Here is a 25,003-nt window from a genome sequence, read left to right as displayed (position 1 = left end):
GGGCCCAGCAAGAACGGGCACACACTAGGTCCAGTCTGCACGGGCTCATCCACCACGGGCCACCTTCCAGAGCCCAACAAGCAGGCCACGGGGAGGCCCCTTGTCGCCAAAAGCAAACAGGCCTCCCAGGGAAGTTTTGCTCTGGGTCACACCCGCCTCTGGATGGCTGCCAATCTTCCTGCCAGAAACCGCAGGCCCGCCAAAGCCGCCTGGAGTCCAGGCCACGGGGCTTAGAAGCACTCGGGTCAGCTTTGCAAAGGGGGTGTCTTCTGAGCACTTCCTGGATCAACAGCCCCCCGTCCCTGGGGTCAGGCAGGAGGGCTGGGGCTGGGTTGCAGCTAGAGAGGCCCCTCTTGGGCTGGGAGGAGCTAGAGAGGCCCCTGCCAGCCTCTCACAGGCTCCTGGCACTGGCACTGGCTCTGGCTTTCACATACACACACACACACACTGGCAAGCACCCCCCAGGTGGCCTCCACAGTCTCACCTTCAGGTAAATGGGCTCATCAGTGGGAAGATGAGAATGGGAGAGAAACAAGGGCTACAAAGGCCAGCATGTGTGTGTGCGTGTCTGTGTGTGTGTGTGTGCATGCCTGGGAGTGACCTCACAGCTGCTGGAACATAAAGACTTACAGGTCCTGCCTCCCAGGCTCAAAGCTGGCTCCGTGGGGACACAGTGACATGAGAGGCACACCACAGACCCACCTCCTGGCCTTCTCCCTCCTCTGCCTCTTCTCCAAGGTAAGGGGGCCCCAAGCCCCAAAATGTACTGCTGGCTTCTTTGGTGTGGTGGGGAAGGTGTTAAATCACAGCCAGGGACCCCCTGGGAGAATTCCTGCAGGCCTCCTGTGTGGGGCTCAGCTCAGCTTCCCTCCCTGATGCCCAGACAGCTGCCCCTGGCCAGCTCTGCTGTGTGACCCCAGGCAAATCTCTTTCCCTCTCTGAGCCTCAGCTGCTTCCTCAGTTGAATGGGTATAATATTCATGGGACCTCTGTGAAGATCATTTATCATAGTTCATCTACAGTGCTTAGCACAGGACCTGGAATATGGCAAATGTTTAAGAGAGGACTTTTATGATTATTACCAATCCCCATAGCTCCTCTATAGACAGAAGTGGGTCTTCTCAATATAAATGGGGAGACTCAAGACATGGCCTGCTTTGCCTGTGAGCCAGGATTTGAATGGATGTTGGTGCATAGCTGATTGGAATGTTCATACCACAGGGGCATTAATGCTGCTGGGCCCTCAGGCAGTGAGTGGCCTGCTGACCCTAGCTGGAGGGGGATAAGGAGACAGCTCCATGGAATAATGACCTTCTCTCCTGGGATATTTTCAAAGGGCTTGTGGAACATCCACCTTGCCTACCATGACCAATAACCCCATAAGGAATTATTATCCCCTGTTTTCAGTCAAACGAGTCTCCGAGAGGGTAGGCAACTTGCTCAAAACCACACAGCATCAGAGCAATAGAGGAGGTAGAACCCAGGATAGGCCTGGGTATGAGGCAGGGGGGACTGCAGTCTGTGTCTCTCCACCCCCAACCTGGACCAAGGCCACGGTTGCGGAGCCTGCCATCACCTTAGCAAATGTCAGGCTCCTGGCGTCATGGGTATCGGCCCCCCACAAGCCACGACCTCACTGTATTTTCATGCTCCTTTGAGGATCACAGGCAGGAACTTTTCTCTATCCTGGGTCCAAGCAGTGGTTGGGGGAAGGCTGAGAACCCTACTGACATCCTAATCCTGCTGTTTGCTCTTCCAAAGGGGGTGTGCAGGACATGATTCCAGGGAGGGGAGCGTGGGTAGCCGGAGCAGGGGACTTGGGGTTCTGGGCTTAGGATTAAAGGAAAGACCAAAATGAAGCTGTCCTAGACTCACCGTTCACTTCCCCCAGCCCTCCATTCTTCCCAGGCTCCAGGGAGCCAGGCAGCATCCCACACAGAACACAGGAACTTAGTCATCACACACATGAAAGCCGCAACAATCCGCAGAGAGAGAATTCCAAGTCTGGCAGGCAGGGCTCAGGCCTGCGGACAGGGCCAGGCGGTAGAGACCTGGAAACAAGCCAAGTCACATTGACCTAGAGCTGGCAGTGACCTCATTAAATCCTTGTCACGACTCCAGGACAGGTGGTCTCCACCCCATTTTACTGAGGAGGAAACAGCTCCCTCCCCACGGAACAGTTCAGGGAAGTGTCCAAGGTCACACAGCAAGTCAGCGGTAGAACTTGGAGTTCACCTCTTGCCCAGATGATTCCCTGTCCAGGGCTCTTGCCTCCTGGGCACCACAGCAAGGGTCTGGGGAAACCAAGTGTGTGACGGGGCAACTTGAACGTCGGGATAGGGTGGTTAGAAAGGGCACGGAGATAGAGGGATACCAGAGAGGACCTATCTCTTCTTGGCTATGCTGAAACACCCTCCCTGATATCTCTCTTGAACAGATGGGTAAACTGAGGCAGAGGCTAAGTGGCATCAGAGCCACTAGGGGACAAGAGGTAGGTGTGGCAATTAAGAGACTGGGCCTTGGATTCACATGAACCTGGATTCTGATCCTGGCTCTACCGCTTACTGGTGATACCACTACACTGCTTTAAGCTTCAGTTTCCTCGTCTTTAAAATGGGCATAATGCTTAACTTCCCTGGCAGTCCAGTGGTCAGGACTCCATGCTTCCACTGCAGGGGGCCCAGGTTCGATCCGTGGTCAGGGGACTAAGATGCTGCATGCCTCACAGAGCAGCCACAAAAAAAAAAAATAGAATTAAAATGGGCATAATGCTGGTACCTCACACTGGAGGGTTAAATCAGTACATTAAAGTGCTCGGCACTCCGTGTGCCCATGGTAAATGTCAGCCATAATCATTGGGGTTATCAGTGGCCCCTCCTGGGCACGTCAGGACCTGCAGATCTGGCCCCTGTCCAGCTCTCCCCGTAGAGAGAGCCCAAAGTGAGACCCCAGGTGCAAAGCAGAAGGTTTATCTCCTGGCATCCCCGCTTTCAGGAGGGAGGGGCCCAAGAGTCAGTTCTGGTCAAAGACCCCCCCACTTCCCACCAACCAAGAGAGCTCAACCTCTGGTTTGGAAGGGATGCCCAAAGTCCAGCCGATTTTTTCTCAGCCCAATTCCACGTGAATCACCTCTGAATTTATTAAGATGCAGATTTAGATTCATAAAGAAGGGCCCTAGATGCTGCATTTCAACAAGCTTCCAGGTGACGGGGCCGCTGCTGGTCCAGACCACACTCTGAGGGGTGAGGCTAGACCATCTTCTCTAGAATCTGGTATCACCTAGTCTCCTGCTTGAAATGCCTGTGGAAGTGGAAACTCGCTCTTCGTGAGGTTCCAGGCACAGAGCTGTACACTTGCATCTATTATTACCAGTGCCATCTTAGATGGGGGCCCTGTGAGTGCCCCCTGGTCTGCGACCCCCACCGGAGGCTGGTCTGCCAATTTGGGGCAGCCCCTAGTGGCCAGCATGGGAACTGCAGAGGTTTGCAGGATAGGGAGTCCTAGGGGTGGGAAAGGTGAGGATTAGGGCAAAGGGGTCATTGCCTGCTTTGGGGCCACACAGGACATAGGAGGTCATTCATTTCATCTTCCTAAACTGCAAGTCTTCCATCTTCTGCATAAAACCCTCCAGTCCTCCAAGGATCCAAAGATGGGGCCACTGGTAACATCTTGAATTATGCACGGTCCTTGGTCCCTACCTTCCAATGGACATATGGGGACCCCAGGGCATCTGGTTTCTGGTTTGGTTGTTTCATTGTCCTGAGTGAGGAGGGGCAGTCAGGACACCTGGATTGATACCTTGAGCCTGCCCCTGGGGGTGGGTTCCTAAGGCTTTTTCCCTATTACAGGAAATGTCTATCCCAAATCTGGGTTCCTGGATCCTCAGTGAGGAAGCAGGCTCCCATGCCTGCAGCTAACCCACTGGGACTTTGTCCCTTCCTCTATCTGGAGCTCAGTTCCCCCATCTTTACATGGCAGGGGGAGGGATTTAGACTGGAGCACAGGTGCCAGTAACCTAGCTGGGCATCAGAAGCCCCTGTTAAGAACAGATTTGAGGGCTCAGCCTCTGGAAGTTCTGATTTGGTAAGTCCCAGAGGAGGCCTCGGGGTCGGTATTTTACCAGGTTTCCTGGATGATTGGATGCTCATCCAGAAACATATTCTAGATTGTTCCAAAGACCAAAAAACATCCATGATACTGTTTGATTTATTCAGCCCTCAAGATAAATACCCACTCTCCACCTGCTAAAAAGTGAAGAGCACCCTGTCATTTTAATCCTTCCTTTTGTTGCTTTTACCCTCCTGTAAGCTCCTAGAAGGCAGACCCTAAGCCCTTTATCGTAATTCACAATAAAGATCATTATAGCCAGATGCATGGAGTGTCTACTGCACGCCAGGCCATGCGCTAAAGGTTTAATATGCATCATTTCATGTACTCCTCAAAACAATCCTCCGAGTTAAACATTATTGCCCCCTTTTTACAGATGAGGAAATTGAAGCTCAGAGAGCATAAGTAACTTCCCCAAGATTGCTCAGCTAATAAGGGGCAGAGTTAGTTCCAGAACTCTAGTCCAGAGCCCTTGCTCATGACCACAGTGCCATGCTGTCTCTTAGGGAGTGCCGTGGGGCTGCCGGGGTCCAAGGCCAGGTCTATGTGACTCCAGGGCCAAGGTGTGAACGCTACACTGGCAGAGAAGGAGTCAGTTGTGAGGGGCTCACTAGCCACCTTGAACGACCATGGCTGAGCGAGGTCTCTGTCTCTGCAGGTGTGTGCCCAGCTGTGCCCAACACCGTGTACCTGTCCCTGGCCCCCACCCCGATGCCCACAGGGGGTGCCCCTGGTGTTGGACGGTTGCAGCTGCTGCCGGGTGTGTGCACGGCGGCTGGGAGAGCCCTGCGACCATCTCCACGTCTGCGACCCCAGCCAGGGGCTGGTCTGCCAGCTCGGGGCGGGCCCTGGCGGCCGGGGGTCCGTGTGCCTCTGTAAGCAGGTTTGCGGGACTGATGGAGGGGGTGTTTGGGGGGGAAGTCAAGGCCTTGAGGTCCTGAGTCCAAGAGAAGCCCTTCTCTCTCCCAGCCAAACCTGGTGACACAGGGTTCCCTAAGCTCACTCCCCTCTTCTTTTCTTTCGTCTTTGCTCAGATCATGGCCACCACCCAAACAACCTACCCTCCTTCTTCCTGTCTGTCCAGATCATAGCCGACTTTCAAAGCCAAGCTCAAACACAGCCCTCCCAGATTTCTCAAACCAGAAGTCATCATCCCTTCCCAGGATCCTCACAACACTCTTGGGAAAAATGAAAGGGCAACTCCCTATTTAGGGCATAACCTGTGTCAGGCACTGTGCTAAGCATTTACCTCCTAAATCACATAATCCTCACAATAATCCTATGAGGTAAGCACTTTCAGACCCATTTTATAGATGAGGAAACTGAGGCTCAGCAATACTAATGGACATGCTTAATGTTACACAGCTGGGGACTGAGTCAAGCAGGCTCTAAAGCAACATTCCGTTCTGTCCTCTTGCGGGATTGGGAGCCCTTGGACAGTCTGAATCCCGAGTTTGCTATTTGCTGGCGACCTTGGGCATGTCACATCTTCCACTACCCTAGGCCTTGTGCCTTCTGGGGATTTAAATCAGGGGTTCTCAACTTTGCTCTAGGACTGGATAATTCTCTGTGTGGGGCTGCTCTTCTGTGCAGGACTTTTAGCAGCATCCCTGGCCTCTACCCACGAGATGCTGGGGAGCAAAGTCATCCCCAGTTGAGAACCACTGGTTTAGAGAACTATAAAGAGGTGAAGACTGTTCTGTTCCCTTTCTTTCTTTTTAAATAATAAGACTTGTAGAGCAATTTACCACTCTCATCTACATAGCTGTAACACTTAAAAAAGAAAAAAGAATGAGAGATAGAGAAAGAGAGGAAGAAAAGCCCATGAATCATTGACAATAAGTCTATCTACAGGAAAAGGCTTGTTGAAAAACAAAAATTATAGACATAAAGTTATCAACAGTAAATCCCTGTAAAATACTTTTTCTGATAAGGGGAGTATACTAATGAGAAAGGGGTGATGTGTTTTATAAACTTCCAGATGACTGCTAATAAAAATGTATCTGAAGAAAAACTTAGACAAGTAACACTTAGCTTACAAGGCTGTTATCTAGCTAAGCCATGACACATGTAAAGCACTTGGCAGAATTTATTTATTGAGCACCTGCCTAGCATTTACCATGTGCCAGGCACTAAGAGTTTCACAAATATCACCTCATTTAATCTCTCAACAACCATATGAGGTAGATCTTAATGTCATCCCCATTTTGTAAATGGAAAAAAAGAGGCACAGAGAGGTTAAGTAACTTGCCCAAGGTCACACAGCTCAGAAGTCGCTGAGCTGGGATTTGAATTCAGGGAGCTGGCTCCACAATCTTTGTTTCTATCACTCTACTGCCTGACGCTCAGTATACGCTTAGTACATAGTGGCTGTTACTGTCACTAACTTTATTAAGGAGCTTTTCGTATTCCACCTTGATTCAAATTTCAAATACCTGGAGGCCAAGAATTTACCTGGTCCTTGCTCCTTCCTGCCACTTCCAGCCCTGGTCAGGCGACACAGTGGTGCTCATGAATGTTTAAAGACTGGAACCAAATTTGGAGGCTGGGAGCTAGTGAAGCCACAGATGAGCCAGAGCCAGCTAAGACCTCACAGAGGCCGAGTCTAGGTCTTGGCTCTGGAGGGAACATGCTTCCCCAAATCTCTCCTCTCACAAACTAGTTGGACAGCTCTTCACTGAGGACCAACTCCGAGCTGTGTGTGTGTCCAGCACGAGCTCCCGATCTCCCTGGCATTAAACGCGCAGCTTCCCCAGCTCAGCCAAGTGCGTCTCCATCCCTCCCGTGGCTCGGCCTCAAACTTTGGAGTCATTCTTGACTCCTCTCTTTTTTTTCACATCCCACTCACTACCCACCAGCAAATTCTTTACAATATTTCAAGAATCCAACATTTCTCAGTCCCTCAACTGCTACCACCGGGTCTGAGCCCCCTCATTACTCATCTGGATCTTGCAGATGCCCCGTAACTGTCTCCCTGCTTCTGTCCTTGGCCCCTAGTCTGTTCTCAACACAGCAGCCTGAGGGCTCCTTTAAATACATAAATCAGGTCACAGATCACTTCCCTCCTCTGCGTAAAAGCCTCCAATAGCTTCTCATCTTCTCAGAGTAAGAACCAAAGCCCCCTCAGTGGGCGACAAGGCCCTGCAGGATCCTGCTCCTGTTTTCTCTACGGCCACATCTAACTCCCTCTCTCCCTCCTGCTCTCTGCTCCAGCCACAACGGCCTCCCCGCTGCTCCTTAAATACTGAGGGGAGGCACGCTCCCACCTCAGGGCCTTTGCACTGGCTTTTCCTGCTACCAGCACTTTTTCCCCCAGATATCCTCATGGCGAGTTCCCTCACCTCCTTCACATCTTTACCCCAATATTGCCTTTTCAGTGAGGCCTTTCCTGATCACCACATTTAAAAACTACAACCCTGCCCTACTCATTAACCCTGCCCTCCTTTATTTTTCTAGCACTAATCACCATCTGACATCACAAACACCACCTTGTTTCTTGTGTTTATTTCCATTGGAGCGAAAGCTCCAGTGAGGGCAGGATTTGGGCTGGTCTCAGTCACTAGATACCTAGAACAATGTGTGGCACGTAGTAGGCACTCAATAAATAACTGTTGAATGTATGAATAATAACAACAGTTCTGGTGGGGCTAGCAGTAACAGGCACTGTTTATGGAGCATGTACTGTGAACAAATCCTTTATATACATGATTTCCTTTTAACCTTAATAATGAGGGAGGTCCTATTATTATCCCTATTTTGCAGATGAGGGAACTGGGGCTCAGAGAGGTTAAGTCACCTGCCTAAGGTCACACAGTGTGCAAGTGGTTGCAGGTAAAACAAAAAACAAAAAACAAAAAGACCCTGTTGTTCCTTCCCCTGCAAGGGACTCTCAGAGGGAAAGAAGGATGCAGAAATTACCAGATGACAAGCTTGTGCCCTGAAGTTATTTGGGGGAAGTGTCTGGACAAGGGGGCCATTGGAGAGGGCCCAGAAGAAGAAGTAGGGTTTTGGCAGCAGTATGTGTGTATGGGTGGGGGGATCCCAAATCCAGTACATTTGAAGGTGCCTCATGGTGTTGGGGACCACGCACATGGATTCACACAGATCCCGGGGTGGGGAGTGGCTGCCTAGGGATCATTACCTACCTCCCAATTAGCTCTGAGCTGAAGGACCCAGGAGAGATGCCAGGAAATCTTACTAAAATTATCGCTCCCTCCAGCTGACTTTCCTAAATAATCCCTCTGTTTACCAGGTCATCCCAGCGACCAGGAGGCCCCAGGGCTGCAGCCCCAGGAGTCTGGCTGGGAGACCCAGGCTAGGGGTTATGGATTAAGGTGCAGCTACCCCTCTGGTTTCTTGGAAACCAGTGGCCACATGGTCCAGGCCAAAAGGTCAGGGATTTGGAACCAAAGGGCTGTGGCCTGGAAGGAGTAAGGAGATGGGGGTGACACTGGCCCTGTCCTGCCCAGAAGAATAGCATCACCTATTCCCATTTAGTGAGCATCTACTAGGTGCCAGGCTTGGGGCAAAATGCTTTAAGTGCACTAGCTCATTTGATCCTCCAGTGGCTTTGTGAGCAGGGTACTGAGGCTCAAAGAGGTGAAGTAACTTGTCCCAGGTCCCACAGCTAGCAAGCAGGGAACTGGGATTTGAACCCAGGTCTGTGTGCTTCCAAAATTCCTGCATGTGTATGGATCTATTCAAGGTTTTTCTCAGAAGACCTGGGAAAACCAGCTTCCCATGAGTCCTTTCCCCCACACCCAGGTGAAGTGCCACCCACATCTCCAGGAAACCCTCCTAATTGTCCCTTTCTCTGCACTTCCTGAGTGGCTCACATACACCTCTCCAGGGCTCTTACTTTATTCTGTCTTGGAGATGGCGACATTCACACCTGTCCCGCACACTGGCCCTTGAATCCCTCTTAGTAAGGACTGGGTCTTAGTCCTGTCTAGGACTAAGTGGTTGGCACACAACACAACAGTGGTTGGCACACAGGAGGGGCACGATATATATCTCTGAAATGATAAGGATTCAGAACTATTTTATCATTGTCTCTCATGTGCTGAGTCTTGTGCCAGGCATTCATTCGAAGGGCATTTCCTGCGGTTCTGTGATGCCAGAACGAACCCTCTTGGCCCCAGCCCTTAAGGGGTTCATGTCCAATGGAGGAAGAGGCCATAATACACATATTTGAGGGCTTCGACCAAAGAGTGTTTCTTAAATACCTACTCTATGCCTAGCCGTGTGCTAGATGCTGCGTACACTTTATCTCATCTCACTGAAAGTACGAATTACTGTTCTCATCATTGCTATTAAGGTGACTCAGAGAAGTTAAGTCACTTACGCAAAGTCACACAGCCAGCAAGTTGAGCCCTGACCTGACAGTGATGACTATAATACAGCAGATGGACAAGGAAAGTTTATGGCATGAAATTTCAGTGTGTATACAATAGTGGTAATATTTTATATATTTAAAAAACATATTATTATTAATATATAATAATTATTCTAATAATAACAACAGAGCAGCGAGGATCTATTGAAGGTCTCCTTCATGTTGTATTCATTCCAAATATCATTTCATTTAGTCTATACCACACCCTGTGAAATAAGTACCATTATAACCCATTTTGCAGATGAGGAAACTAAAAGAAGTAACATCACTTGGGCAAGGTCCACAGCTAATAAAAGAGCTGAAACCAGGCCAGTCTTCCCACAAAGCCTGTTCCAGGATGCAGCATGCTGTCTTCCTGCAGGCAACAGGGCAGTATGGCAATGGGGCAGGGGTGCATATCTCAGGGCTGGAGCCCCCTGCGGCGCTCAGATTCTGTAAGGGCACTGCATCCCCAGCGGGATCCAGACCAGCTCTGCAGAGAGGACCCTGTGGAGGATGTGGCCAGTCAGCCCTCCCAGGGAAAAGTTGGGAGGTCACGGATGGAGATCCGGTTTCTCCTCTGCAGGGGGAGAAGATGAGGGCAGCTGTGAGGTGAACGGCCGCCTCTACCGGGATGGGGAGACCTTCCAGCCCCACTGCAGGATCCGCTGCCGCTGTGAGGATGGCGGCTTCACCTGTGTGCCCCTGTGCAGCGAGGACGTGCGGCTGCCCAGCTGGGACTGTCCCTACCCCAAGAAGGTGGAGGTCCCAGGAAAATGCTGCCCTGAGTGGGTGTGCGACCAGGGAAGGGGGCTGGGGGTCCAGCCCCTCCCAGCCCATGGTGAGTACAGGGCTGGTCCAGGGCCGCCTGGAGGTGTGGTGGGGGGGAGGGTGGGGAGGGCTGGCGGGGGAATGGGCGGGGCCTCTTAGGTGCCAGGACACCTGGACACATCAAAGCTAAGGTTATACTGACAAAATCTGGGAAGGGACAGTGGCTACGGGGACATGTAGGAAAGTGGAGTGGAGGGTCACAAGACCTCTTTAAAACTGACAAAACAGGAGGCGGTGGTGCAAATATATAAGTTTAAATCATACACAATTAAAAATAAAACTTGGTGGCAGAGGGGGGAGGGGAAAGGAGGGTTAGAACACTTGAAACAAATTCTCACATTTCATAGCAGAGGTATAACATAGACCTATATTATTATAATATATATGTTATTATACTCATAATATATTGATACATATTAATAACATTTATATAATACAATTTAAATATTATATAATATTAGTACTACATTATTATTGGGGTTTATCAAAAGAGGAACTCAAAACCGAGTGAAGCAAGGTGGTTGCCTCTGGGATGTGGGCCTAGGGGTAGGCAGGAAAGACAGTGACCTCATGCTATAAACTCTTCAGTTATAGGATTACGTTATTGCTATGTTACTGGGTTTTTAAAAAATTATTATTACTATATGAATTTAATTTTTGAAGGCAACCGAAAAGAGGGCATTGTTTCCATAGAAGATGGCGCCACACGAGAGGCGATAGAGCATGGTGGGTGAAGCATGGAGTCTGCCTGTGTTCTAAGCCCAGTTCCGCTACTTCCTAGCTGTGTGAGAAGTTACTTAACTTCTCTGTGTCTCAGTTCCTCCAACTGTAAAGTGAGAATGAGAGCATCCACCTCATAGAGCTGTTGTGAGGCCTAGATGAGTAAATACAAGCTAAGCAGTTATGACGTGCCTGGCACACAGCACTCAGTGTATGCTGTTATTATCCCTACAATGGAATATGATACATCTGTTTAAATACATAGGAGAATGCCAGGGAGTTAGCCTTATGTATAAAAAGCAGGATATGACACCGTATACGCAAGTTGATCTCCGCTGCGTGTACGCACGTGTGTGCGTCTATAGCTATACGAACACGTATACGTCGTACAATGCTGCACACATGTATATAACAGAGAGTTTTTCAACCCGGGCACTAGTGACATCTGGGCCAGGTAATTTTTGGTTGTGAGGGGATGTCTCGTGCGGTGTAGGATGTGTAGCAGCATCTCTGCTGGATTCCAGTAGTCCCCACCCTTACTTGTAACAAAAATGTCTCCAAAGGTTGCCAAATATCTTCCAGGGGGCAAAACTGTCCCCATTTAAGAGCCACTGGTTATAAAGGACTAGAAGGAAGGATACTAAAATATTAACAGCACAGAATAAGACTGGAGGAGAAGGAAAAGCTAGACCATGGGAGCCCACCACCTTGATCCAGACACGGCCTCACCATCACCAGCATCCTTACCTCCAGGTCATGGTACCACCACACACACGGGCCCCAACCTCCTTCCTGTAAGATGCTACTTATCACAGAACTTGTGGAGGATACAGCAGTGAGAAAGTCACCATTTACTGGGAGGCATCATGGCCAATGCCATCATAGTTGCCTAATGAGCAATAATTATGAAGTGCTTGCAAATACCAGGCACTGTGTTAGGCGCTTCACCTCCGCTATTTCATCCAATCCTTCCCATCAACTATTAGGAAATTTACACAGGAAGAAACAGGCCCAGAGAGGTTAAGCAACGTGACCAAGATTGCATCGCAAGCCAGTGGGTAGATTTGTCTGCCTAACCTTGCCGTGCTGACCCCTCTTTCTCTCCCCCAGGACCCCAGTTTTCTGGTCTTGTCGCTCCCCCAGCCCCTGCCGTCTCCTGCCCAGAATGGAGCACGGCCTGGGGCCCCTGCTCAACCACCTGTGGGCTGGGCGTGGCCACCCGGGTGTCCAACCAGAATCGCTTCTGCCGCCTGGAGACCCAGCGCCGCCTATGCCTACTCGGGCCCTGTCCACCCACCAGGGGCCACAGCCCATGGAACAGTGCCTTTTAGAGCCAGACTGAGAATGGAGACTCGGTGTCACCCGCCCGCCCAGCAAGCAACCTGGGCTGCAGGCAACGGTCCAGCTTGGGTCCACCATCCGGACCCTGGAGGACGAGAGTGTTGCCAAGCCAGCTGGTCCACCTGGACCCTGAGATGCAGCGGGATGCATGCCCTAGTCCCCCTTTCTCTAACTCACAGCCTGGGAGAATGGCCAGGTTTCTTCTGGTCCATTCACAGCCTTTATCAATGATGCGCACGGGCTAGCTTTCCAGAGATGGGGCCACCATCTCTCCCTTAATCATTAGACTGAGGCAGGTGCTGGGCTGGATGGGCTATTTTTCTGGGGTTATGCTAAAGAGGGCACAGATATTCTGAATCTCCTGCTTCCTTTCCTGGAGCGATGTAAGAATATCCCTGAATATGTGCCTATGTGTCAAGCCTGTGCTGTCTAAGAAAGCCCTCCCCACCCACCATGGGCAGAATTCAGGGGCTGAATTCTTTGTAAAAATCACAAGGTGAAATCACTCTGTCTTGAAGAAAGTCAGAAAACAGGCCTTAACTTGACCCATTAAACCCAACTTGTATTAGTAAGAATTAACCTTTTTTGAGACTCTGCAATGCACCAGGCCAAGCCAGACATTTCATACGGGTCAGAGCTTGGAAATATTTTTGACTAGAGAGAAGCAGGGGATGATGAAGAGTACCTTCCCGAGACTGGGGAACACGGCCTGAAATAAACCAACCCATGTGTGAAGTTCCGTTTGACGTCTCATGTTTTATTGTTTAAAGACAAAAAAAATCCCTACATACAAATTTTATATCCTCTTTGGCGGTCTACCTGTGTTTGTTTAAAAATAAAAACTATGTTTTCATCAGGATCCAACCAGGAAATTAGAAAACACTCTTGGTATTTACCAGGATTTCTTCTTATTTAAACTAATTCGATTGAGGGGTGAGGCACACCCAGTTAAATGCACAGGTCTTTTATTTTTATCTTTGGCCGCGTTGGGTCTTCGTTGCTGTGTGCGGGCTTTCTCTAGTTGCGGCGAGCGGGGGCTACTCTTTGTCACGGTGCGTGAGCTTCTCATTGCGGTGGCTTCTCTTGTTGCGGAGCAAGGGCTCTAGGCGTGCAGGCTTCAGTAGTTGTGGCATGCGGGCTCAGTAGTTGTGGTTCACGGGCTCTAGAGTGCAGGCTCAGTAGTTGTGGCACATGGGCTTAGTCGCTCCACAGCAAGTGGGATCTTCCAGGACCAGGGATCGAAGCCATGTCCCTCCCCTGCATTGGCAGGCAGATTCTTAACCACTGCACCATCAGGGCACAGGTCTTACTGGTTTCATGAGTCTTTACAAATGCACACACCAACACCTCAGTCAAGGTGTAAAACATTTCCATCATCAAAGGAAGTTTTCTCGGGCTGGATCATCCTCTCCGCCCTCAAAGGTGATGTAGCTTATTCTTGAACTTCATGTAAATAGAGTCATACGGTAAGTATTCTTTACTGAATGACTTCTTTCCCTCAGTACCGGACCTCGGGGTGGAGAGGCAGAGGGAGGGCAGAGCCCAGAAGCTGGGACCAGAAGGTGAAAGATGGAATCACAGCAGGGCTGTCTGCTGGGAGCAGGGGCCACCACGGAGATACAGCCGTGTGCCTGACAAAAGGCAGATGGAGATGGGGAGACAGATCCTGGCTTCTGCTCTCTCCCACCCCCCAGTTCCCAGAAGTGCCTCCCATTGGTCAAACCTACTGGGAAGACCTGGGAGGCCAGGAATGCAGTGCTCTAAGGTACAAAGCAGAGCCGGGAAGGTCGATTCCCAGCACACAGGTGGTAAATGACCTGCTCTTCAGTACGGTGGCCTCCAGTACTTCGGTCAGGTACCACCTCCTCCGGGTACCCCAATTTGAGAATCACAGGCAGCACTGGAGCCATTTAATCTTCACAAAATAGAACTAACTCTAGTTCACAGATGAGGAAGCCTAGATCTGGAAATGTGATCTGTCCAAAAGCTGGTTTGCAGTTGGGGTGGGATTTTAGTCCAAGCCAGGTTTATCTGACTCTCCAGGCTCTCTCGCAGGCTGAGTTTTGGTGGGTTTGGTTCTGCAAGTGTAAACTCTGAACACGCTGCCCGGAACAATTCTGAAATCACCCTGAGAGCCAGGATGAGAACAATGAACTTGCCCTGAACTATTCCTACGTGGGGGCTCTCTCTGCAAAGAGCTCTACCCACATAATCACAGGTTGCCCTTGAAACACCCCTAAAACAAAGTGCTGCTGATATTCCCATTTTAGAGGTGGGTAAACTGAGACTCAGAGTGATTAATGAGTTGTCCTAGGGTTGTGCTGCTGGGCTCTGGGCCAGGTTTGCTGTAAGGCCCATGACCTCACTCCTGAGAAGCTGTGAGCAGAGCCATGAAGAGTGGCCCCAGACAGCCTGCCCGGTCCTGGCTGGTTTCCTGCTGAGATCTCAGGCAGGGTACTTAACTTCTTTGTGCCTCGGTTTCCTTTCCTCTAAAATGGGGATAACGGAAGTACTCAACACAGAGGGCTGTTGAAAGTATTATGTGGTTTAAATAAACATTTTAGCTATCATTACCTTGACTTGACCTCCTAGTGCTTTCGCTTTTTCATCTGTAAAATGGGCATAAATAGTAATGTCCACCCTGTAGGGTCGTTGTGTTGAGTGAGTACCCACCACGTAGGGGTATTGTGAATGTTAGGTGAGTGATTCCTCTATGACCACTTGAAAATAAGCTATTATTATCATCCTGTCTTGATAATTCTTTGCAAGTCAGAGACTAATGTGAAGGCAAAGGCTGGGAATCTTCTTGTTTGTGAAGAGGGGATGGTGTTGGGGACAAAGGTCACCAGGTGAAACTCAGGCTACCCCCACTGAAGCCAGAGCCAGAGGGACCCGGCCCAGCCATGCCCCGTTATATTTGTTAGTTGCATCCATGATATTCAAGTAACAATAATGCATTATTTCTTGTCACTGTATAATATTCCATTGTGTAAATAGAGCACATTTTATTTACCTATTCTACTTTCAATGGGCATTTGGGTAGTTTCCAGTTTGAGGCTATTATGAATAAGGCATGGTGAATATTCTAGTGTATGTCTTCTGCTAGGTACTGGTAAACATTTCTGTTGGATGTGTATCTAGGAGTGGGATTGCTGAGTCAAGGCCTGTGCTCTTTCTCTTGGGTCAGATTATCTCTGAGTATGATGGAGGTCTCTACACATAATAGGTGCTCAATAAGACTTATTGCAAAACTAATAAAAATGAGAGCTAACATCCATTGAGTGTTAACAATATACTAGGCTCTGTTCCAAGCATCTTCTATGTAATGACTCACTTGACCCTCACAATAACCCTTTGAAGTATAATTATGCCCATTTCACAGATGGAGAAACTGATGTACAGAGAAATTAAGGAAACAGCCCAAGTGTACACAGTTCAAAGCTGGCAAAACCAGGATTCAAACCCAGAGGGTCCCGCTCCAGGGCCCCTGCTCTTGGCCACCAGGCTATACCGAATGTAGTCACTGCCATGTTCAGAGGTAAGGCCCACGGGAGTAGAAAAGAAGGAACAGAAGCAGATGGGATGGGACTTCCCTGGTGGTGCAGCGGGTAAGACTCCATGCTCCCAATGCAGGGAGCCTGGGTTCATCCCTGGTCAGGGAATTAGATCCCACAGGCACGCCACAACTAAGAGTTCACATGCCACAACTAAGAAGCCAGTGAGCCACAACTAAGGAGCCCGCCTGCCACAGCTAAGACCTGGCACAACCAAATAAATAAATAAATAATTTAATTAAATATTAAAAACAAAAGCAGCAGACGGGAAGAGTCAGCAGGGCCTGACCACGCCTGTGAGATCTCATTGGAAGGATAAATATGATCGGCAGGGGAAAAAAGAGGCCAAACACATCCCGGGGCTTTCTGCTGGGGGATGGGGAGGGTGGGGGGGCCATCGTCAGCAACCGGGAAGAGCAGAGGTGAGCCCCCATTGGTGGCAGATAGGAGGGGCGTGTCCTAGACATTCTGAGTTCAAGGAGACAGTAGTGATCCAGGGCAGTGTGGCCAGAGGCAGTTGGAGATCATAGATGGCACAGGTCTGGACATAGAGAAAAGGGTTCAGGCCGAGAATGTGGGTCACCTGGACAGAGGAGAGGAGTGGATAATCACATTGGTCCAGTTGGTTTAGTTATGGAAATAGCACGCACGTGTGTGTTTGTGTATAACCTCTTACCACCCTCCCCAGCTCCACTGCGCCCCCCTGGCTGGGGCCACCGTCATCTCTGCCCGGATACCTGTGGGAACTTTCTCCTGCTCATCACAGGGGGTGCCAGAGGGATTCTGTTAAAAACCACATCGGACCATGCTGCTCCTTTTCACTCCGAGGAAAGCTAAAGGCCTTTGTGTGAACTACAAGCCCCCCGCTCTTGCCCCTGTCACCTCTCTGCCCTTGTCCTCAACTACCCTCTCCCTGCTCTGACCTCACTGGCCCCCTTGCTGTTCCTCAAACACACCAGACTTGCTCCCACCTCAGGACCTTTGCACGGGCTGTTCCCTCTGCCTGACATCATCTTCCCCCACGTGGCAAATCCCCTTGATCTCTTTCAAGTCTGACTCACAAGTCACCATTTCACTGAGAACCCACCCGAGCTCTTCCAATACCCTTGATGGACTTAGCACCTTTCAATGTAACTTACTTACTTATAACATTTACTATTTGTTGCCAAACTCCACGAGCGGTGGGAATTAATTTCCCTGCTTTGTTCACTGATGGATTCCCAGGACCTAGAACAGTGCCCAGGACGGACCAAGCCCAACCATTATTGAATGAAAGAATCTTGCTTTTCATTAAAAAATGTTTACGTATTCATTCAGCTGCGTCGGGTCTCGGTTGCGGGATCTTCGTTGCTGACTGGGGGATCTTTTGTGGCTCGCAGCACCTAGTTCCCTGACTAGGGACCGAGCCCAGGCCCCCTGCATTGGAAGCGCGGAGTCTTAACCCCTGGACCACCAGGGAAGTCCCTGTCTTGCCTTTAAAAAAGCGATTCAGGGGGCTTCCCTGGTGGCACAGTGGTTAAGACTTTTCCCTCCCACCGCAGGGCGCAGTGATTTGATCCCTGGTCGGGGAATTAAGATCCGCCAAGCTGTGGCCAAAAAAAAAAAGGGGGAGGGGGAGGGGGGATTTAATGGGGCTTAGAAAAGTCAATATGTAGTTGACAAATGGGAGTGGCTGCCCAGTTCACAGTGATTTCCCAGTGTCCGTGTCTGCGTGGGTCAGAGCTCACCCCGACCCTCACGCCCGATCCTCTCAACCTTGGTAGTTCTCAAAGTGGGGGCCCCAGACTGGAAGCAACATCATCGCCTGGGAACTGGTTAGAATTGCAAATATCTTGTGTCCCAAACCCACAAAAACTCTGGAAGTGGGGTCGGGAAATCTGTGTTTTAACAAGCCCTCCACTTCATTAAAATCTGTGTAAGATTAATTGCGTGACTTCATATGAGAATACGAAGAAAACGGTGATGTGCTGCTGCCCCCTTGTGGCATTTTGGTGAATGAGCCGCCAAGAGACCACCAGCAGGGAGGAGCCTGGGAGCCTGGGACCCATTCCCTTCCTGTTTCAGGAGTGAGGAAAGGGAGTCTCCGGGCAGGGAAGGGACTCATCTAAGGCCTCAGGATGAGGCAGTGATAGACCTGGCCTAGGATTCTTTCCTATTTGAGTCGAATGCAGCAGCTTTCTTAAAACATTTAGACAGATGCCTGTAAGAGCCCCTGCTGGTCCCTGAGCCAGGACACCAGTGTCTGTCCCCCGGTCCCTCTGCCCACAGTTCAGCTCTGGACAGTTCGACCATACGATACAGCCACATGGATCTTTCTTGAGCACAGTTACAGTTATGTCACTCTGCTTAAACCCCTCCTGGGCTCAGAGGTGCCCTCCGGGTGGGGTCCACGCCATGCTGCTATGTCTTCCAGCCTCTTCTGTGCTCCAGCTACACGGGATGGATTGGGCTCCCTACTCTGGCCCAGGCCTCTCCCCAAGCTGTCCCCTCTGCCTGGGCCACTCCTTTCCCCTTCACGGATGCCCTGATTATTCTTCATGAGTTGCAGTCTCTACATCTAACCGAGGCCAACCCTTCCCTGGGCCCTGGCTCCCACCCCCTCTCACCTGTCCAGGTGCTGACTCCTGCCACTTTCCCCATGTTATCCCCACAGCTTCCATTTCTCCCTCTCTTCCAGATTATCCCCATCAATATACATACACGTTGGTCCTTTGTCCAGTGCTGCAAAGGATACAGCCCACCAGCCCATGGCCATCCTGGCTACTGCAGACAAAAGGTGGGGCACCCTCTTCAAGGGGCAACTCGAGCAGCCTCACGGGGGAGGGGGTGCCTGGGAAAGGGAAGCCTCGTATGGCCACCACATTTCATGTGCTATCAAAAAGTCCACCTGCCTCTCCAGGGCTAAAATGTGGTCTAGGGTCTGACGCACATTCTTAGCAACAGGGTCATGGTTTAGCCAATTCTCAAGAACTTCATCTTTTTCCTCTTCCACTGCAATTAATTACAACACTAGGGCGAGCCCCAGGGCAGGAGCCTAGGCCTTTTGGACATCTCAAGGTTAGTCAGCAAGCCTACTTGTAAGTGGCCCCACCACACTGGTTTGGTTCTTATCCATGTTCCATTTGCTACCCCCTGGCCCTTCACCACTGGCTTTCGTGGAAATGTTTCCAATCTCATCTCTGGGCTGAGTCTCTTCATCTGCTCCTGTCGGATGGGCAGTACTTAACACGGGCTTCTTCTGTAGCTTCCTCCCAGCCCTGAAGTCAGCAGGCGGTCAACACGGGGGTTGACTTTGACTTTACTCCCCTTCTCACCTCAAGGGCTGGACCTCTGTGTCCCAATGACCCTCCTGCATCTCTTCATCTATGAGCCATCCCACTCATGTCCCATTCCCCTCCCTTCCTCTCTCGATTCCTTTTCTGTGCCCACTCTCACCCCCTTAAAGCCCAAGGTTTTAGAACCTGGTAGCATCCATACTGCCTCACCGCTTACGACAGACGGACAGTCCAGGGTCCCGATGTGGCCCCCGTACAAAGTGAAGTCCCCCTGGATCCTTTCACCAACTCAGCCAGATTTCTCAGGTGTCTGAATTTAATCTCCAAAAGAAATCTAAACTTATTTCCAAATTTTGTGGCAACCGTCATCTTTGTAATGTTTCCTTAACCATTGTGGTGTACGTACATAAGGGTGTCCATCAGATTGCTATTTAAACCCTTATGGGGGACTTCCCTGATGGCGCAGTGGTTAAGAATCTGCCTGCCAGTGCAGGGGACACGGGTTTGATCCCTGGTCTGGGAAGATCTCACATGCCGCAGAGCAACTAAGCCCGTGCACCACAACTACTGAGCCTGCGCTCTAGAGCCCACGAGCCACAACTACTGAAGCCCACGTGCCACAATTACTGAAGCCCACACGACTGGAGCCCATGTGCCTAGAGCCCGTGCTCCGTAACAAGAGAAGTCACCACAACGAGAAGCCCATGCACTGCAACGAAGAGTAGCCTCCGCTCGCCGCAACTAGAGAAAGCCTGCGCGCAGCAACGAAGACTCAAGGCAGCCAAAAATAAAATAAATAAATAAACCCTTATGTACGTCTTGGCAAACCAGATTCCAGCAGTCAGTAGGCCCCAAATCCAGTGGCATACCAAAGGGTCAGGGTTGATGGTGGGAGTGGTGTTCTGGGGAAGGCATATTTTAATACAGACAATGTTTAGAATTGCTGGTCCGTGGTGATAATAAAAAGCAGATTAAATTTAGCCCATTTATTATTGTTTCAAAAGTTTTTAAACACAGTGTACCCCTTTTTCACCTGCCTCTGGGGGCAGACCACTCTTGCCACCAGCACCCCCCAGTACACCACTGCTCACTGTCTAAAGCACAAAGTCTGTTTCTCGGTTATGTAACATTCCTAACAGGTGCTTCTGGTAGGTGGGCTCCTCCACAAATGATTAAGGGACTCAGGCTCCTTCGCTCTTATGCCTTCACCTCACCCCCACCTCATCCACATCCAGGATGACATGAGACAAGAGGCTCAGCCATTCCATGCAAAACGCCAGCACTGTTTCTGGAACAACTGGGAAAGAGGTACCATCTTTTGACCCAAGTGGGCAAACTATTAGAAGGTAAGTCTTCAGTTGCTGGAGGCTATATTTGCCACCATGAGAAGTACTGAAAAATTTAGTCACACGGAACCAAGGAATTAAGAGAAACAGATGGCAGGCAACTAGGTTCAAGCTGCTAGATCCAGCTGCGCCTGAAGCTGTCCTTCCCTAAGCTTTTCAGTTATGTGAACTAATAAACTCCCTTTATTACTGAAACTAGTTTGAATTGGGTTCCTGTCACTTGAACTAAGAGTCTTGACAAATATAATTGTATACGGTAGTGTAATTACCTCTCTATTCTTGGCTGTTCTGTTGGGCTTTGTTCCCTAGAAGCCAGGTAGATTTCTGATTCATCCCTGTGTCCCTGAAACCCAGCACAGGACCTGGTACATGGTAGGTATTTAATACGCGCCTGCTGAATGGTGACTGAGGCCTGGGTTCTAGCCCTGATTGTGCCTCTAGTCTGTGACCTTGAGCATCTAATTCTCCCCTGTGAGCTGTTTCTGACTCTGCACAGTGGAAATGATCAGCTTTGCCCTGCCTTGCTGGAGGGCGGCAGTGAGGATGAGATAAGCCCAGCTTACAAAAGTGCTTAGCAAACTCTAGCGCTCTGCACACGCAAGAGCCACAGTTATATTTGCAAAAATGTACATTCTGTCCTAATTTCATCAGCCCCCTGTAGACTGTGGGTTCTTGGGACACAAAGCAGACAGCACGTTGGAGCAGAAGTAAGATCTGAGAGGAGCAGCTTTAGCTGCCCCCAGTGCCACCTCCATGCAACAGCAGACTGGTTGCACCTGCGGATGAGATAAGCAAGATGGTGCCTGGTGCCCAGCACTTGCCGCCCCACCATCCCCCTAGAAATCGCCGAGACAAGGGGTCCCAGCGCCTCCTCGAGTCTGAGCCATTGCAAACGACATGATAACGGAGCAGCAGCTGGCTGGTTGTTCTCCTGGGCACCCAGAGAGAGACCACATCTCCCAGCCACAGTGAAGGAGGTCTGGCCATGGGCTTGACTCCAGACCCAGACCATAAACCCCCCTCACCATCCTCCACACTCATTCTCTGCCCTCGTCTGCTGATCACATGCAGAGGACACAGTGGAGGACTTCAAGGCTCTAGAACACTGTCCTTCACCTTTCTTTACAAACCTAGGACTCCTTGGGCAACTGGTAAAGTCTATGATCTTCTCAGACAAGTCATATTAAACACATAAAATCAAATACATGGGATTACAAAGGACACAAATTATTGAAATACGGTAACCAAAACAAAAAAAGTATGTGAGATTGTTACATGTGCTTTTTTAGGAATATATTAAACAACGAGATTCAATTACCATAATTTCAATGTGGCGAGAGTATAAACAGTATTTCAAGATATCCACAATAATTACTTTGTGATATGAAAATACTTGTGATTTCTTTTGGTGACAGATAGGTACTGCTACTACTACTTTGTTTTCTCCATTCATAATTGAAGTGCTAGATGTTAGCTAAAGGTCAGTGGAAAGATGCAATTATTTTCCCTTTCAAGTTCAGGAATTCCTGAATTTCATCCCCAGATCCTTGGATATTGTCTCTGGGAAAAGAATCTCTGCTTTAGGACAGGACAGAGTCACAAAAGAAAAGGAACTTCACGCTTGGATGACCACATACAGGAAAGGCCCCTCCAACATGTATTCGAACCAGAGGAAAAGACCGTATTTTACCAGGAATATTGAGATTCTGAAGCCAGGCTTGATTTCTTGTTCCAGCTGGGTGACCCTGAACAAGGCATCTAACCTCTCTGAACCTCCATACTCAAAAGAAAAAGTAGACCATGGTCCCAGTCTTACAGGGGAGTCATGAGAATTAAAGGGGATAACAGCTCTGGATGCTCGCAAACTCTATGGGAATTTATATCTGAGGTCTTCAAAGTCCAGCCAGTGAACTGGTACTAAAAATAAGGACAACACAGTGAAATCTCATCAAGTGAAATGGATTCCACCTGTAAGACTGTGTTTTACTCTGAACTTACGACCTTCCTCATTTGAGGGGTTGTGAAATTCATTCTTTTATAAAATGAGGAGGATTATAAATATAGTACTTGCTCATTTTTCCGCATTGTTTCTACTTTGCAAATGGAGTTGGCAATGTGATTTGGATTCACAAATATTTTACGCAATTGGGTGGTTTTATGAAGACCAAAAAGTATGAGAATCACTGCTTTATGCCACCACAAAAATAGTCATTCTTATTATCCCTCAAAACTAATAAAACTTAGAAAGGATTCGATTTCTGACCTGGCACAAGTTTGAATAATAATAGTTAACATGTATTGAGGGTTTCAATGTGTCCCAAACTGATCTAAATACGTCACACGTGTAACTGGCTTATTGAATAATCTGAATTTGGGGAGGGACACACATAAATGGATGTAGTTTTTCTTCACCCATTGCCTTTGAACACATCCAGTCAAATCTCTCCTTGCCCCATGCCTTTCAGTCTGGATTGAACATCTAATTATATACTATTTAACACCTCCTCTAAATCAAGCTTGACCCTTCACCTCAATAATGCTTTGTTATTTAATTTAATAAACTATTAAATAGTCTAACTATGGGCACCTTACAGTGCTATGAGGATATGAGGTATGTACTATTATTAATGGCATCTTACAGATACTAAGGCCCAGAGAGATGAAGTAACTTGCTCAAGGTCACACAGCTAGTAAGTTAGAGACACAGAATTCAAACCCAGGCTGTCTGGCTCTGGAAACTTGCCCGTAGTCTCTGCATTACAGTCCTCTGTAGCACGGAGAGAGTGTGAGCGTCTCTCTAAAAACCTTTTCCATCCTCCCCATTTGAGTTCTAGCTTCTCCTGTTTATGAGGCCTGGAAGGAGCAGTGGAGGAAAGGGGGGAAAAAACGTAGCTGGTGTTGCTTTGAGTCCCCTCAGGGAGGTGGATTCCTTCTGCGTGGAAAGTGTTTAAAGGCTAGTGTTCCTGGACCACATGACTAGCTTATTCAGGGTCTCCTGACTGTTGGGGGATATCTGGACCCCTTGACCTCTCTTAGTCCCTGTCCCCAGAAGTGCACTTCACAGCCTCTTTCTGCCAGGGTCCTCTTTCCTGGGAAGCACAAGGATCATCCCTTTGGGGCAGGGCCCGGCACCCATTCAGCTCATGGGAAGCTCACCCATTCTTGTTCAGCCAAGTGATGGGTGTACAGGATGCCCCCCTTCCTGCCATCTCTCTAATCACTTTTTCTCTGCTCAAACACACACTGAGGGCGGATCTGCAAGCCTGCCTCACGAGCGGTCGGGGAATCAGCTACCTCTCACCACTTCTGGCAGGAACCCAAAATCTCTACAAGTGGGACATCTCAGGATGGGGGTGGGTGTGGGATCCTTTCTTCTCCCAGGAGAGCAGAAAAGGTATATAATTTCTCCCTATTCTAGAAAATTATTCTCAAATTCTAGTCTTCTGCTCGCGGAGGCTGAAGGGGTGGGGATGGAGTGGGAGAAAAGCCGGTATGACGCCCCTAAAACAGTCCTGCTGGTGTGTGTCTCATGGCTTTCTGAAATATGGGGGTATTCAGCACCTTGCATCCCTGTGTTGGGGCTTAACTGTTAACTGGAAATACAAGACAATAGGAAAGTCCCACTTAAGAGTCTGTTACATGCATATCATCTAATTTAATTTTTACAACTGCCCTATAAGGTAAGCTTATTAATCAGGGTTCACTAGTAGCTGCTATAACAAGCAAACCCCAAAATTCAGTGGCTTAACACGATAGAGGTTTATTTCTTACTCACATAATATTCCAAGGCAGGTGTTCCTGGTTGGAGGGCAGCTTTCCTTCACGTGATGAGCCGGGTAACTTACATGTTACAGCTTCACCAGCTCCTGGGCCTCCGGGTCTTCTACCTCTAAATTGCAGGCAGGAATGGAGAAGCTCACCTGCTTCCTAAAGACGCCCACCTGGAAGTGACATCACCCCCCACTCACACTGCATTGGTGGGGTCTAGCCCCATGGTCATACTTGGAAGCAAAGGGGGCTGGGAAATGTAGTCTCTGGCTGGGCAAGTGTCTTCCGGAGCCAAATCCACCCTACAGTCTGACAGAGTTAGTCCTTGCTCCCTTCTGCTCTCTCCAATAGAATGCTGTTATGGGCTGAAAGCTTGCGTCTCCCCCAGAATGTATATGTTGAAATCCTAACCCTCAATGTGATGGTGTTAGGAGGTGGAGCTTTGGGGAGGTACTAGGGTCATGAGGGTAGAGTCCTCATGGATGGGATAGTGCCCTCACAGGAAGAGATATGAGAGCTTGCTTCTTCTCTCCACCATGTGAGAATACACTGAGAAGATGGCAGTCTGTAAACCAGGAAAAAGGCCTTTGCCAAGAATCCAACCATACTGGCACCCTGATCTCAGGCTTCCAGCCTCCAGAACTGTGAGAAATAAATGTTTGCTGTTTAAGACCCCCAGACCACGGT

General features: G+C 49.4%; 1 protein-coding gene across 5 annotated transcripts; it reads left to right on the top strand.

The window, feature by feature from the left end:
• Positions 1-226: 226 nt before the first annotated feature.
• On the top strand, positions 227-13,232 carry CCN5 (cellular communication network factor 5). Of its 5 annotated transcripts, none has more exons than XM_032606446.1 (6): positions 231-490; positions 647-738; positions 4,766-4,982; positions 10,068-10,322; positions 10,976-11,038; positions 12,143-13,113. In XM_032606446.1, the coding sequence occupies exons 2-6, from the start codon at positions 679-681 to the stop codon at positions 12,361-12,363; spliced, it is 816 nt and encodes a 271-aa protein (XP_032462337.1). In that variant the 5' UTR covers positions 231-490; positions 647-678; the 3' UTR covers positions 12,364-13,113. The 5 variants fall into 5 exon arrangements, with proteins under 5 accessions (XP_032462339.1, XP_032462337.1, XP_032462338.1 ...); XM_032606447.1 differs by having other exon boundaries at positions 625-738; XM_032606448.1 differs by lacking the exon at positions 10,976-11,038 and having other exon boundaries at positions 227-490; positions 12,143-13,232.
• The last annotated feature ends 11,771 nt before the right edge of the window (positions 13,233-25,003 follow it).

Source organism: Phocoena sinus, chromosome 15 (assembly GCF_008692025.1).
Source record: "Phocoena sinus isolate mPhoSin1 chromosome 15, mPhoSin1.pri, whole genome shotgun sequence".
In the NCBI taxonomy this organism is placed as follows: domain Eukaryota; kingdom Metazoa; phylum Chordata; class Mammalia; order Artiodactyla; family Phocoenidae; genus Phocoena; species Phocoena sinus.
This window is presented reverse-complemented; position numbering and strand designations above follow the sequence as displayed.

Excerpts from the sequence above, each read along its gene's own strand:
- CCN5 (XM_032606446.1), top strand. The coding sequence starts at position 679 with ATGAGAGGCACACCACAGACCCACCTCCTGGCCTTCTCCCTCCTCTGC. Across the intron at positions 739-4,765 it reads TCCTCTGCCTCTTCTCCAAG|GTGTGTGCCCAGCTGTGCCC; the intron begins GTAAGGGGGCCC and ends CTGTCTCTGCAG. Across the intron at positions 11,039-12,142 it reads ACGAGAGGCGATAGAGCATG|GACCCCAGTTTTCTGGTCTT; the intron begins GTGGGTGAAGCA and ends TCTCTCCCCCAG.